At 40.0% G+C, this 16,476-nt stretch overlaps 1 protein-coding gene across 5 annotated transcripts in view; it reads right to left on the bottom strand.

The window, feature by feature from the left end:
- Adi1 (acireductone dioxygenase 1) overlaps positions 1-16,476 on the bottom strand; it is a 322,358-nt gene that overhangs the window by 222,359 nt on the left and 83,523 nt on the right. For 3 of the 5 annotated variants that reach the window (XM_067757444.1, XM_067757441.1, XM_067757443.1), the window contains one exon: positions 3,475-3,602. The exons of the other annotated variants lie outside the window; for them this stretch is intronic. In XM_067757444.1, coding sequence (XP_067613545.1) covers positions 3,475-3,602 — 128 coding nt within the window. The remainder of the gene's footprint in view (positions 1-3,474; positions 3,603-16,476) is intronic. 5 annotated transcript variants of the gene reach the window in all.

Below are 16,476 nucleotides of genomic sequence, written 5' to 3'. Positions count from 1 at the left end.
TTTTTTGGAACAATTTTTTAGGATTTTGGTAGAGGCTATTATAGGTAAGTGGCAACAATGGGAAACCATATTTGTATGTAGGTGAAACATTTGTGCTTTCGAATTCAGCGGGGATACATAAAAGTTTAGGTCTTTGAAATTAGCATTAGAACACTTAGATAATTGTTTCCAAAGATGGCGCGCTTGTGCACGAAAATGAATTTCGATATTTGTATGAATTGTTCGAATTTACAAAAAACTTTTTTATTAATTATAAACAAATAGAGTAATATTTCTTAACAAAAATAGGCCTATGCACTGCGGCTGATCAATACGAATCGATTCATATAACTTTTATATGATTTTACGTATGCTAAGTATGCGAAACAGCCTGTCAATTGATTGTATGGAAATTTTGTTAGCTTATTAATATATAGATAGTAGGTAATATACTGCCTATACAATTTTTGTTTCGTTTAATATACAACGTGAAACTTTCCGATTCAGTCAAGTTGCATTTAAATAATAATAAACCAATTTGAAATAAGAGAATATATAATAAAATAAAATAAGAAATAAAATAAATTAGCATAAAAGGCAATATAAAAAATTTAATGTTATATTTTTGTAACTTTTTTTTTTGTTCAGTATAAGACGTACTTTATCTATAATGAGGATTAAATTTGCAAATGCAAAAACATTTTCGGGCAAATTTGCCATTAATTGTAATAAATAAATTAGTTAGTTTCAACAAAAGTTAACCCATTATTTGTTATTTCATGTTTTTTTGAAAACAACTAAAATAAAAAACAAAGAATCTGTTAAATAAGTGAAATTTGCCACAACAAATGGGCCGGTCAAAACTTAATTCTATTTAAGATTTTTTGGTACGCTACAAATTATTTTGTAACAATTTTTTGGATTTTGGTAGAGGTATTATAGGTAAGTGGCAACAATGGGAAACCATATTTGTATGTAGGTGAAACATTTGTGCTTTCGAATTTAGCGGGGATACATAAAGGTTTAGGTCTTTGAAATTCGCATTAGAACACTTAGATAATTGTTCCCAAAGATGACGCGCTTGTGCACGAAAATGAATTTCGATATTTGTATGAATTGTTCGAATTTACAAAAAACTCTTTCTATTAATTATAAACAAATAGAGTAATATTTGTTAACAAAAATAGGCCTATGCGAATCGATTCATATAACTTGTATATGATTTTACGTATGCTAAGTATGCGAAACAGCCTGTCAATTGATTGTATGGAAATTTTGTTAGCGTATTAATATATAGATTAATTAAATACTCTGTTAGTTTTAAGAACAATGAAATTGTAATTATTTTTACGTTGTAAAAATGAATTAAAAATGATATGTAAAAATTTTTTTTAAATTAACTTTGTTAGGTATAAGTGGAATGACTCTGTATATCTTTCAGAGAAAAAAGTATTTAATAAAGTGCGTCGCCCACATGCACACCGGCATAATACCTAGGCCATGCCTGGAGATCCATCTTTACCCACAGCAGCTTTCCGTCAACCGAAGTGGGAGGGGGACTGCAACGTAGCGTTACAATAATACAACCCCCACTGTACCTCTTTTCTTACTTGCGCCTGAAACTATGCGTAGACAGTAAAGGAACATATAACAGGTGATAGCAGGCAGTTACAGGCAACAAGGCACCATCGTATGACGATCGGCAGTAAATGGCAATATACAGAAGTGCCAAAGTAGCGGTTCATTTCTTAAGTACTTTATAATGCAGGCCGTATAAAAGTGAATTTGCAATTGGCATTTCAGTGCTCGCAGGTGAGCCAGCGGGAATGGATGTCTTTTTAAAGACATACTTATCCCTCCTGCTAGCTAGCTGAGTGGAAGGGGACGCTGTCATGGCGCGGGTCACTCTTCACTTAGGTAAGGACGATGGGGCGGATGCCTTCGTGCTACTGCCCACCGTCGCCCGACTAGGTGTTAAGCGGCCTGACGCCTTAATGACCATATAACCCCTTCCCTTCAGATCTGGCTTCGGCTAGCTGGGAGGAAAGGGCGCTGTAATGGCGCGGGTCACCCTTCACTTAGGTAAGGACGACGGGGCGGATGCCTTCGTGCTACTGCCCTCCGTCGCCCGCCTGGGTGTTGAGCGGCCCGACGCCTTAATGACAATATAACCCCTTCCCCTTATCTCTGGCTTCTGCCGTGAACCGATGCGTGCGCACAAGGGGCTACCGATGTGCCTTTAAGGTGCACTTCCCCTCCGCCCACGGATCGATCTACGGTGTCTCGGCTGGTACAGTCCCGCCCTCCTTAAGCACCTTATATCTAGCGTGCAAGTGGGGAGGCGGGGGTGTCCAGCGGTGAAGCCAGCACTAACGAGTCCTCGCAGTCCTCGATCTGTCCGATAGCGCCGACGACTACCCCTACCAGAACGACCAGCTGCTGTACAGGTAAAACCCATCACCAGCATACATCCCCTTTCGCCTTCGCCCTGGTACGTGCCCCTTAGCTCACCGCTGCTGCTGTCGCATCGTCTCCCGTCTGCTGCCGCCGCTGCTTCCATACCGCCGCTGTTACCTCGACTGTGTCCGTCCGCTACCCTATCGACGTTCAGCCGCCGTGATGATCCCGCCGCTGCTACGACGACCTCTCCAGTCCGCTACTCTACCGTCGCTCAGCCGCCGTGCTGATCCCGCCGCTGCTTCCATACCGCCGTACCAATACGTCCTCTACTCTACCGCCGTTCAGCCGCCGCCCTGATCCCGCCGCTGCTTTCATAACGCCGTTCTAATCCGTCCGCTACGCTACCGCCGTTCAGCCGCCGTCACTGCTTCCATGCCGCCGTACGAACCCGTCCGTTAGCCTACCACCGTTCATCCCCCCCCTGCCGATCCCCTGCTACGATGACCGTTAGCCGCCGCTCTCCTTCCTCCCTCACCATCCTGGAACGGAAAGCTGCTGTCCTAATACCTCCAGCCGTGTATGCGGTTGTTCTTTACATATAAATACTGCGTTTTTATTCAGTAGGGGTTTGTGGGACCTTTACTCGACCCTGGATTGACTGAGCGTTACCTCAACCTTCGACAAAACCCACCTCATAGAGCTCTAAATTTGCAGAACCTTATGTTTAACCTCTATAGTGATTTAAAAGCTCCATGAGCCTTCGAGTTTGGGGCCAGTTAAATGTTTTTCTCTCTTTGATTTATTGGCGGGGGTCCAATACTCCTCATTTGAGTCAACTTCATAATTAGATTTTTAGTCTACCACCACATTCTTAGTCTATACCAGATTAATAATAATATCAGTTACTTGTCCTGCGGGGCATACATGCTTTATACCGACTCCAAGCGACATGCGCTAGGTGGACTTCTCCCGGGGCTAGCATACTAACCCCATATAACGAGATCGTAAAACTTATTAAAACTAATTTAATAATTGTAATCGACGAAGGAAGATTTTTTTACAAAAGAATAAAGTTTGATCATTTTTTATACTTACTCTCTGACATCAAAATAACCGGAGCCATCCAGTACCAGTCGAATTTCTTCGTCCGTATGCAAATGCTCCACGTAAAATGTTTTCAATTTCGATTCAAATTCCGATATACATAATTTTGAGCACGTAATCTATATATGTACATAAGAAACACCGTTCAAAATAGTTTTTTCTCTACTTAATAATAGACAAAATTGATAGTTTGTTAGTACTTTTTATGCGAGTGAGTATAGGGTTGCAGTTTTTAATGTAATCATTTCATACAGTGCTGTCACTAAAGAACTTTTTTATCCTACCAAAAACCGCGAAGAACATTATTAGCTTCAGGGTTGAGTCATTTTGAAATGAAACAAATCAAAATAAAAAATTATTCATCATTTAAAATTGTCTTATTGATGAATAAAAAGTTATTTTTTATTCAAGCATTTCTTGAATAATGAATAACATTTTCTCGTTATTCAAAATATTCTAATTGATGATAACCGCCCATTCTTATTTTTGCAAATTTTGAATAAAGAGTTGAGTTATTATTCATTATTTACAAAATATGGAATTACAATAAAATTTTAGTTTTTATTCAGCTATTCAAAAATAAAAAAATAACCATCGAGATGCCCTGAAAATATACCCATATGCGTAACCAGTTCGCGTGTAGTTCTGAAGCTTCTTAGGGTAATATTGAGATGATTTTGGGGAGTTTTCGTGGGGTTTTTTGGGGGCCGTTTGGGGGTAATTTCTGGGACACCCTGAGGATCCTCCCGGTGTCTATTGGGGTCCATTCCAGGGGCTCCTTGAGTCATGTTATTCATCACTCCACTTTTCTTGAATAATGAATAAAAATTTATTTTTTATTTTGTCGTCAATGGTTATTCAAATTTGTTGATAACGCCCATCCCTGATTAGCTTACCTTTTTGAAAACATTTTCTACAACAAACAACTTTACGTTTAAAACTAATTCAAGAATATCTATCTATTGAGGAACGTCCCTTGCTTCAAGCGGATTTAAACTGCTTAGTTGCTTGGTGCAACGCGAACTCAATGCCGTTGAACCTCAATAAATGTAAATTCATGTGCCTCTCTCGGAGATCTTTGCCAGCAGCCTCTTACGTAATTAATAATTTTTGCCTTGCATCGGTAAATTATTTTATTGACTTGGGAGTCACGATGGATGCTAAACTCAGTTTCAACTTCCATATTATGACTACTGTCAATAAGGCTAGAGGTGTTCTATCATACGTGAAGCGACGGTCTAAAGAATTTAGTGACCCGTATGTAACCAAAGTCCTTGTCACCACATTAGTTAGATCGATACTAGAATACGGATCAGTAGTCTGGAATCCGCGATACCAAGTTCTTTATCTTCAAAGGTCCTGCGAAATCAACGCCGGTATTTGTGATGGCCCTAGAGAAAGTCGTGCGTTGGGAAGGTAGGGATGCCATGATTTGAGATTGCGTTTGCTTCTTGTATATAGTGCATACCTTGCAATTGTGGATGACTGACTTGATTATAACTTTTATCCGAGGGATCCAATATTGTGCTCCAACAAGACGCAACAGTAACTGCTGTTCTCCATGAAGTGATATTTCATGGATAAACTTCACCAACAAGCGTAAATAATGGCAGTTATACGGCAGAAGGATTGGGTGCCGTTCTTTGTAACTGAGGTCTCGCGATGCTCCGAGACGACCTCCGATTCTTAAAACTCCGCTTGAGTCGATAAATGGGTTTAAGGATAGAATTTCGCTTTTAGCACTTATCGCAAGTCCAGATTTTAAATTCGAAAACTCCGCTGAAAAATGTTGCTAGGTGGTTCCTTTTATTTCCTCCGGAGAGATTGATACAGAAGCTGCTTGAAATATTGATTTCTGAGTGGGGTGGGTCCTTTGAATAAAACGAAAGACGTACGATAGAACTTGTAAAGCATTTGGAAGCGAAGAGAAGCGTTGGAGTATATCCGACACTTCTACGGCTTCCGTTAGATGGGAGAGCACGCGTTTTCCCTCTTTGTCGGTTTGGAAGACCGACTCTTGTGTTGGCCATTCTGACTTGCCTTCTTGCAGCCAAGAAGGGCCCTGCCACCACAAAGAATTGTCAATTAAATCCGGAGCTGTTACTCCACGGCTGGTTAAATCGGCTGGATTCGAGGATGAGCCCACGTGATACTGATTGTTGCCCCACCTTGTCGATGATTTTGGTAACCCTGTGGGACATGAAGGTTGACCAGGAGCATGGTGGTTTTCTCAGCCAAGCGAGCACGATAGTGGAGTCAGTCCGAGGTTAGTGACGACTGATTGCATCATTTCGGCCAAGAGTACCGCTCCACACAATTCCAAGCGCGGAAGAGATATCGCTGTCACTGGAGCTACTCGAGCCTTGGCTAACAGCAGATTTATGTGGACCTCCTCGCCTTCTTACCCGCGCATATAAATGGCTGCCTCGCAGGCCTTTTCAGATGCGTCACAAAACCCGTGGAGTTCCATTTTGTAGGAAGAAGAGAACTTAACCCATCGTGGGATCCGGATGTCGTCAATTGCAGAATAATTCGTGGAGAATTTATGCCAACACTCTAAGGTGGTCGAAGACACTTGTTCATCCAACCTGTTCCCTCTAACCAGACATTTTGCATCAACATTTTCGCTACTATAATTATTGGAGCCAGCCGTCCGAGAGGATCGAATAGTTTCGCGATGGCCGACAGAATCTTGCGTCTTGTCACTTCTTGGCATTGATCGACGTCTGTAGCGGGGAAATAGAAATGGTCTGAACAGGCATTCCATCGGATGCCAAGGGCTTTAACGCTGCTTGCATTTTCGAAACCCAAAAAATCTTGTTCAAGCAAGTGGGCAACAGTAATGTCGCGCAAAACTTGCTTGCAATTGGCAGTCCGCTTTCTAAGTGGGAATCCTGCCGAACATAAAGCCCCGGAAATTTCATCCCGCGCTTTGATGGTGGATTCTAAGTCAGCCCCACCTGCAAGTACGTCGTCGACGTACATATGTCGCGTTAAAATGGTGGAGGCGTGAAAGGTGTCCATCTTGGACACCATGAAAATTGTTCTGCTACACACACTCGCTGCTTCTACACACCCGCACTTACTTTTTCTAAATTGTTGGTCCTTTAGCTCCTTCCTTTTTGTTTAAATAAATGAAATATTGTTTTAATGTTTTACAATAGAGTTTTTCTTTTTATTCAAACATTTACTTCTTTAATAAATTTAGTTCATAAATAATTTCCACTTTTTTCGTTTTTAGCACGACCGCCGTTTTGTTCACTCACACGACTCCAATCTAATTCGTTTTTTCACCCACGCTCAGTGGCCATCATTTTTCATTGCTGAATGCAATTGGCCCTGCTGAGTGCAATTGGCATTGCTGTTCAGCAACAGGGGTGTGTTTAGGGCGTAAAGGCTGGGTAACGCAGTGCGGTTATACCACCCTTCCTAGAAAAAGAAGAACCTGACAAGTTGATCAGATTTGTCATATTCTTCTTGTTCCTATGACTTAAATTGTTTTGATTGAATGAATGTATGATATTAGGGTGTTCCTCCCTTTTTTTCATTCGTTCAATCAGAACAATTTTTTTTTCTTTTTACATATGAAATTTTGTTAATATTATAACATTAATTCAATTACTTACATGTAATTTGTTTTCTAATTTCTATTGCAATAAATTAATGTATTATATATTTTTATTACTAATAATGCGTGCATATCAATATTTGGTTTTGTTTACATGCCAATTGAAATGTAACTTAAAATTCCTAACTTTAAAACAATTTTTTTTTTTTTTTCGTATATTAATATAAATTTTAATTTGAGATTTCATGCTTCAATAACAGAGTAATGAAAACTTAAAATTAGTTACAAGTTAGTTTGTAAATTTGTATGAGAAAAAAATTTTAGTTTACCTTATTGATTCGGTTTTTGTGAACGGTTTTTTTTTTATTTATTTCATCTAAAACCGTGACATTAACTCCATCAAACTCCATTAGGAGTTTAGAAAATTCAGAGAAAACTTCATTTTTATATTCGCTCCTAAATCGGTTTTAATTGATTTCATTTTGCCATAAATGAGGATGAAGCCTTCAAAAATGCCAGTTGCAATTATTTTTGTTGTCTTATCAGGGATTGATATTGTAACTAGGTATTTGCTTAAGTCGCACATAATGGTAACCGCGAACCTATTCCCATTATTCGACTCATGCAAAGGTCGTATTGTATCTATAATTACGACATCGAAAGGTTTGCAGGATGTTGGTGTAACCACCAAATTTTCTTTGGTTTTTGGCTTGACTTTATTCAAAAGGCACTTTTTGCAATTTTTGACGTATGTGGCAATATCACGGGTCATACCTTTCCAATAATATTTTGTACGTATTTTTGCGTAAAGCTTTTTATTTCCGCAGTGCCCACCTGATATCGGGTCATTGTGGTAAATTTCCATTAGTTTAAGTTGTTTGTCATTGTCCGTAACTGTTCCGACAGGTTCTATTAATAGTATTTGTAAATTTTTTAAAATTGAATTCCCTGTACTTTTAAAATTTGAAATAGAAAAATATTTAAATATTTGATCATCTTTTTGCCATTCTGCTTGCTTAATATTGTGTTTACCAGCTTCTTTTTCAAGCTTCAAAAGTAATTCATCTAATTGCATTATTTTGTTAGTACACCCAATATTAAGTAACTCCGGTTTTTTATGTTTTAAATGCGCATATATTTTTAAATTGATTTTATCATTATCGTTGTCATGACTTTTTATCCTATGGATTTTCTTGGAAAAATTATATGAAAATTTGTCGAATACCTGTAATTTGACATTTTCTTCGTTTATGTCTTTAGCCGAATGTTGTAGTTGTTCGTGACATTTCGTCATAGACCTCGTCTGTACTGCTAAAATTTGATTATTGGAGTTTTTAAGTTCTTGAATTGAAATTCGCGATAATGCGTCTGCACCTACGTTAGATTTTCCTTTAATATATTCTATGGTAAAGTTATATTCGGACAATTCCAAACGGATTCTGGAAAGTTTCGACGACGGATCTTTTATATTAAATAGATAAACGAGTGGACAATGATCTGATTTAACTTTGAAGTGAGTGCCATAAAGTTATGCACGAAATTGTGTAATGTAACGTTACAATAGTATGACCCCACTGTAACCCTTTTTCTCCTACGCCTGAGACCCCCACTCTAACCCTTTTTCACCTACGCCTGAGAGTATACATACATAGTACATTAACAGGTAGCCAACAGCAGCAGCTACATACCAATGCATGCGAATAGCATTTGGCGATAACAATAATATACACGCAGTACGCCAACTCACAGTAAATGGCAAACTGAAGTACCCAATTAGCGGTTCATTTCTCACTCGCATCATAGCAGAAGCAGTATAAAAGAGAATGAATTTGCTGTTGTCACTTCATTCCTCGCAGGTTAGTCAGAGGAAGTGGTTGCTTTATTAAGCAACCCAGTCACTCCTCCTGACTAGCTGAGTTGAAGGGGTGCTGCCTTGGCACTGGTCACTCCTTGCTTGCGGGGACAACGGGTTGTCGCCTTTATGATTTTCTGGCCCGTGTCCCAGCTAAGTAAGGGGGGGGGGGGGGGGGGGGGCGCCGCCTTAGGGCTACCCCGCCCCTTCCTCTCAGCTAAGGCTCCAGCCGACCCGGTTCGGCAGCTGCGTAGCGTGGTGCCTTCGGGCCCCAGTTTCTCCTCGCAGCCTATGAAACGGCAAGGACAGAGCTGGGGCACCGCCCCCCCGGCACCTTTCCATAGTGTGCAACCACGGGGTGAACGATGTCCAGCGAACGAGCCAATCCCACCTCCAGAGGGAAAGGGGGTGCCGCCACGGCACTGGTCACCTCTTGCTTGCGGGACAACGGGTTGTCGCCTTTATGGTTTTCTTGCCCGTGTCCCAGCTGAGTAAGGGGGGGCTCGCCGCCGTTCGGCCAACAGATCCCTTCCCCTCAGTCCTGGCTCAGGCAGTAGAGCGACCCGTCGGCTAAAGGGACTACCGCTGTGCCGTCAAGGCGCACTTCCCCTCAGCCCACGGATCGACCTACAAAGACCCGGCTGGTACAACTCCGCGTCCATCCCTGCCATCGTGCAAGCATGAAAGCGGTGGTGTCCAGCTAGCGAGCCAGCACTGGAGGCGAGTGAGCCAACCACACCACGGAGTGGAAAGGGGCGCTGTCAGGGAACGGGTCACCCTCTCTTGCGGGGACAACGTGTTGTCGCCTTTATGGTTTTCTCGCCCGTGTCCCAGCTAAGGCTCGCCGCCTTATGACCACCCGGCCCTTTTCCCCTCCGCCCCAGCTCCGGCCGTCGACCGGTCCAGCAGCTAAAGGGGCTACCGCTGTGCCGTAAGGTGCACTCCCCCTTAGCCCATGGATCGGCCTTCGGAATTCCGGCTGGTACAACTCCGCGTCCAGCCCTGCATTCGTGCGGGCATGGAGGCGGTGGTGTCCAGCTGGCTGACCGGCATTAACCATAACTCTTTTATTGATTCCTCGCAGGCCCCCCCCGCCGCCGCCACTGGGACAGCGTCATCACGGGAAGCCGCCACCCGCAACCGCCGCTACTGGTAACCCCCCGAAAAGGTAATCAGGTTTGCACCGTCACCTCGCCTTGGCTACGCCACTGGTACGCGCTCCGTCGCCCTGTTGTTGCCGTCGCTATCCTACCGCCGTTGCGCCGCTGCTCCGACGACCGTTGGCCGCCCGCTATCCTACCGCCGTTGCGCCGCTGCTCCGAAGACCGTTGGCCGCCCGCTCTCCTACCGCCGGTGCGCCGCTGCTCCGACGACCGTTGGCCGCCCGCTCTCCTACCGCCGTTGCGCCGCTGCTACGACGACCGTTAGCCGCTGCTACCTCACCACCGTCCAACGAGCTTGCTGGTACCGTCACTGCATCCATACCACTACATCCATCCGTCCGCTAATACTGTCCGCCGTCCAGCCGCCGTGCTAATCCCGCCACTGCATACCGCTGTACCAATCTGTCCGCTAATACTGTCCGCCGTCCGGCCGCCGTGTTGATCCCGCCGTTCAACCGCCGTACCGACCCCCCTGCTAATACAACGACCGTTAGCCGCTCGCCTCCCTCCCCCGCCATCTTTGCACGGAAAGCTGCTGCCCTCACTACCCGTCAAGCCGTGTGTGTGTGCGTGTATTCTTCATTAACACATAACAACTGTGTTCTTATTAAGTGGGGGTTTGTGGGACCTCTACTTGACCCTGGATTGACTGAGTGCTACCTCAGCCTTCGACAAAACCCACCTCATAATTGTTTTATTGTAAAATATATTGCCAAAAGTTCTAATTCTATTATTGCTTTATTTTGTTCCGTTTGCTAAAGGCTTTTGAAGCAAAACAAATTGGCAAGTCGTTACCATTATGATTTTGACTCAGTATCGCACCGCAACCCAACTTTGAAGCATCAACCGTAATTAAAAATTCTTTGGTGAAATCTGGATATTGCAATAGTTTTGGAGAAATAAGGCTTTTTCTTAATTTATCGAAAGCTAACTCACATGCCGTATCCCAATTAAATTCAACCTTTTTCTACTCAAACGATTCAATGGAGCTGCTAAAGCGAAATTTGGAATAAATCTCCTATAATAATTTGCAAATGCCACGAATCTTCGGACAGCGTCTTTATGGCGTGGCTTAGGATACCTTTCAATTGCTTCAATTTTAGAATCGTCTGGTAGCAACCCATTTGCTGAGCATTTATGCCCTAAGAAAGTTACTTCAGGTCGAAGAAAATTAAATTTTTTTGGGTTAAGTCGCAAGTTGAACTTCCTACAGGTCTCGAAAACTTTTTTTAGATTATTGAGATGATGTGCTTCGCTACATCCAATTACTATTATATCGTATACATACATAAAGGCTTGGTTGGGCGAAATACCGGAAAATGCAATGGACATCATTCTTGAATGAGTTTGGAGCCACGTTTAAACCAAATGGTAACACCTTCCACCGAAAAGCTCCGCGGCCAGTACTAAAAAATGTTATGTCTCTTGAATCTTTGTGAAGTGGAATTTGGTGAAAACCCGAAAACAGATCTAAAGTAGAAAAGAATTTCGCACGACCAAGGTTATCCAAAATATCGTCAACACGTGCCAAAGGAAATTTATCGGCAATTAACTTTTTATTTACAGCCCTAAAGTTAACGCGAATCTATACGATTTTTAGCCATTTAGGTCTTTTTTTGGTACCAAAATCAAGGGACTGATTCGAACAACTATTTTCGATCAGATCGTTTTCCAATAATTTATTAACCTGTTTATTTATTTCTTCGCGCTGAGAGTATGGTAGGCGGTAATTTTTAATGAATACTGGTGTCGTATCGTTTAGTCTTAGTTTTTGTTCATAAAAATTGTTTATTGTCATTTTATCATTGTCTAGCGCAAAAATATCGGAATATTGTAAACATAAGTTAATAAGCTTATTTTCAGCTTAATTAGGTATTTGTTTTTCTAAAATGCTTTTAAGTTCTTTGATACGACTATCTTGTTTTACTGGGTTATTGACTTTATAAACGTGATAATTAGCAAGTTTTTCTGTTTTAATGTTGCAGTTATTTACGTATTTTACGCTATTTGTGATGTTTGTTACTTTAATAATCGGATTACTAGTATCAACTATACATTTCACTGTGGAAACACCGTCTTGAGAATCCACGAAAAGTGGTTCTGAGTTTTTTCCCAAGGCAAAAATTCTATAAACTTCGCAACGAGGTGGTATAACAAATGTATCGCTTTCCATTCCGTGAAGGATGGGAAGTGCGATCTTTTCATTGCCTATCCCGAAGGAAATGCAATTTGTTGCATAGCTGATATCGCATTTATTTGTTTTTTAGGAAATCCTTACCAAGTATTCCATCGGATGGAATGTTGAAATCATTTTCTACCACGTGCAACGTATGTTTGATATAAAAATTTGAAAAGTGTAAGTTAGTTGTAAAAGTACCTAATGTAGAAACTGTGTCTGTAGTTACTCCAGTAATACTAATTGTATCATTGTTATTAATTGACAAATTTTTATTAAGAGAAGAAATTTTAATTAATGAAATGTCGGCTTGTGTATCGACTAGAAATGTACAAAATTTGTTAGAGCCAGTAATGTTTATTTGTATAAAATCGGAATAATTGAAGTTAAGGCAATAAACGTTTTTAGAAGAAAAACTGTGAGCTGAATCAGTTAGTAATTTGCCTCGTCCTCCCTCAGTGTTCGCTCCTGACGGGCTTTCCTGTTTAAAATCCGGACACTTGAATTTCTACCTCTATTATTGGAAGTGTTAGAACCATTATTATTGCTAGTACGCCTATTGCTGCTATTATTATTATTATTAGACTGATGCCGATTTCCGCCGCCGCGACGGAAATTTTGCCTTTGATTGCCGCGATTGAAGTTGTTGCCATAGTTACTGTTACTAAAAGATGGTCTATTTTGTCTATAACTGTTAAAGTTACGACTTTGATTTTGGAAATTTCGACCTCGGTTATTACTTTGAAAATTTTTGAAATTGTTATTGTTCCGCGCACTAAAAGCTAAAACTTGGCGTTCTTTTATTTCATTTGATTGCTCTACAATCAGTTTAGCTACAACGTCCTTGGAATCAGAAAAATTGGTTAACTGTTTGCTCGATGGCCATTTCATGGGCTTTTGCCTGAGTAATCCCTTCGATAACGAGCGAACGCTCTAAAGAATCAGACAATTCCTCGACGCGTTTTGCGAAATCGGTGTAATTATTATTATTAACTTTGCAAAGCTCCAATTTTTCCGGCCACAACTTTGGAGTTGTCGGGTTTTATACGGTTACGTAGTGCTATTTTTATATCATTAACTGAAAGTATTTGAGTTGGTATCGCTTCTCGAGCTTTACCATCGAGTTGGGATTTAATAAATGAAATACAAGTGCCAGTTAAATTTTCGTCGACAAATTCTTCGATTAACTCAATTTTATTAATGAAAGATTCAAGACATAGGGGCTCACTGCTATAATTTTTACGCATACTACCAGCACATATGCTGATAAACGATCTTTTTTCCTCAGGAGTTGCCATATTTGTATCGGAATTAGCAGGATTTGAGATATATGTTTCGGGCAATTCCTCAAATCCGTGAAATTCTCCGGACAACGAAATTCTAACAACAAGATTTTTGATTGTGGTTGAGCCTTCGGAAACTGGGCTTTTAAAATCAAGATTTTCAGAATCGGAACTTTCGGAATTAAAATTTTTGGAATTGGAATCTGAATTTTCGGAATCTGAGTCTTGCTCTGAAATTTTGGGAATTACTTTCTTGTTTCTAAGAAACATATGCAGTAGGAAGCAAAGAAGAAATATTTAAACTGATTAAAGTCGAATTTGTAGAAATTGCTTACGAAAATTTAACAGAAATTGAAATTGAATTGAATGTTGATGTGAAATTGAAAGCATCATCCGGCAATTTAATGAAAGACTGAATATTTAATGATAAATTGAATGTATATTGAAGTAATTTAGTTTAAATTGATTTCAAAGGAAAATATTTTATTTTGGTAAAAGGACTTGGCTGTTGATAACGGACGCACCGCTTTATTAAAAAGATCTCAATGTGTTTGTGTTATTAGGGACGCACCGTTTTTATTAAAATTGTATGGTTTTATTTTTATATATACGGGCGCACCGAATCTTTTCAAACTTGTAATATGAATGTCCTCGGACGGGCCGGGATTAAAAAAAAATTTCGTTGGAACAACCGTTTACGCAAAAAAAATCTCTTGGTTATTTACGGAACCACCGCTTTATGCAACAAAAAAATAAATAAAAATATGTATGTTTGTTTACGGACGCACCGTATTTCCAAAAAATCAAAAATGTCATATTTGTGTTGGCAGAATAAATTTTTACACTTGAAAACGTAAGTACGTATATGGGATAGTTGGGCAAAAACAAAAAAAAAAAGTTTTTATAATGAAAATGTTACAAAGTTATGTTTTTGTGAAAGTTTACAATGATTAGAATTTTTATAAATTGGATTTAAAATCAACGAGATTAAATCTTTTACAAATTTATGAAGTTGTGATTAAGACAGTTGAAATATAATGAATGTGAAAAAGTAGAAAAAAGAATTTTATTTGATTAGATGCATTAATTGGAAAATTTTAGGTTTGGTTTTGTCTAACTGTGACCCATATTATTTAAAAAAAAAATTCATAGAAAATTTTTACAAATGTATTTGTGTTGTGCTTTTCTCGTTTTTTGTTTTTTTTTGTATTTATTGTAATGTTTTAATAATAATAAATTTTGTTTGAAAATAGTAATTACATATGTAGGTGATGTTGATGTTTGGTATTTATAGGAACAATTAATTATAATATAGTAAAATGATAGGATAGTATGAAAATTCAAAACTACAATCTTTTTAAAGAAACAAGTTGAAAGAAAATTTTAATAGTCTACTTTTGTTTTGTGCACACAGTGCGCCATACCCATATTGCAACTTTTTCTGAAGCCGCTATTCGTTGCCGGTCGAATAATATAATCTTCTCAGCTGCTGCTAGTCTGCCATATTATACCCTCTTCTGATACAAATAACCTCCTCTGCCAGCGTTCTGCTGCTGCTGATGTTTGCTGTAGTTTTCGACGTTATGTATTGGTATAGCTGTACATATAGCCGTAATTGTTTGGGGCGTGTTCTTACTGTGACCGTTATGTGGTATTTGAGGTACAGTACCCCTTTTGTAGTTTTAGGTTTTATATTATTTTAGAATTTATCAATTTCGCAAATTATTACCATATGTGTAGGATTTAAGTAGATGTTTATTTAAACTTGATTTGGTACAGTTTATTTAAATGAATATTAAATGATATACAAGTTTATTAAAGTTAAACTATTACGCGTGTTGAAATATTATGATTGGTGCGGTGCTTCGTGAAAATATGTGTATCGACTAACTCTCGTTCGTTTTTTTCTTTCTCTAGAGTTTGGTTTTTAGGGTTGTATGGTTGCACGTATATGTCTGGGTTGCATGTCATTGTTAGGGTTGTAAATCTCCGTACGTACGTCCACTTCTGGTGCGTCCTTTAACCGTTCCTACAATCGGCCGTCCTGACATTCGTTCGTCCCCGAACGATGCGCGCCACTTTTTCATAAATTCCTCTACCGTCGTCTTCCGGTGCGGCCCTGCATGCTCGCCTACTTTTTCAACGTCATATCGACCGTGATTCAACTTACGAGTGACTTTATAGGGACCTAAAAACTTTTTCTTTATTTTCAGTGCAGAGCCATATTGTGTTCGTTTTATAGCTACTAATTCATTCTCTTCGTACGTTTGCTCGGCTTTTCTTTTAACATTACAATTTTTCTTATTTTCTTCTTGGATCGCTCTAATGTTTTCCCTAGCCGTCTCCCTTATATGCTCACGCTCTGTATCCAGCTCTTTGACTGCATCGTCTACGATAAACTCGCTTAAGTCTATGTGTTTTTCTAAACGCATATTTAGCCCTGTTAATAACTTGAAAGGGGATACTTTTGTGCTACGACTTGGATAATTGTTTAAAAATTGTTGTACATTCGCAACGTTTTTATACCATTGGTCAGGGGTTGCTCAAAGAAAGTTTCGTCAACATCGGAATTGCGGTACGGTGGATACGCCCCACTTGCCCGTTTCCTCTCGGGGCTCCTGTCGCTATATATAGATGTTGTATGCCCTGCTCACTACAGTAGTTTTTGAAAGCTTGCGAAGTGAAAGCTGCACCTCTATCAGTTATCACCCTTTTTGGGTTTCCAAAAATAGCGGCTTGTTTGCTCAACCTGTCGATTACTGCTAATGCTCCCGTATCTTTGGTTGGATATAACCAAACAAACTTAGAGAATGCATCTAAAACTGCTAATATATGGTTATAACATTTTGCGGTAGCTGTCAGGGGCCCTAAGTGGTCTAAATAGGTGCTTAACGGATGATCGTCTTTGGGAATTGGTGAGAGAAACCCTTCTTTTTTACCAGTCTTTGCGT

This window comes from Eurosta solidaginis, chromosome 5 (genome assembly GCF_040869045.1).
Source record: "Eurosta solidaginis isolate ZX-2024a chromosome 5, ASM4086904v1, whole genome shotgun sequence".
NCBI classification, from domain to species: domain Eukaryota; kingdom Metazoa; phylum Arthropoda; class Insecta; order Diptera; family Tephritidae; genus Eurosta; species Eurosta solidaginis.
Note: the sequence above shows the minus strand (reverse complement) of the source record. Positions and strands in the feature narration are given on the sequence as shown.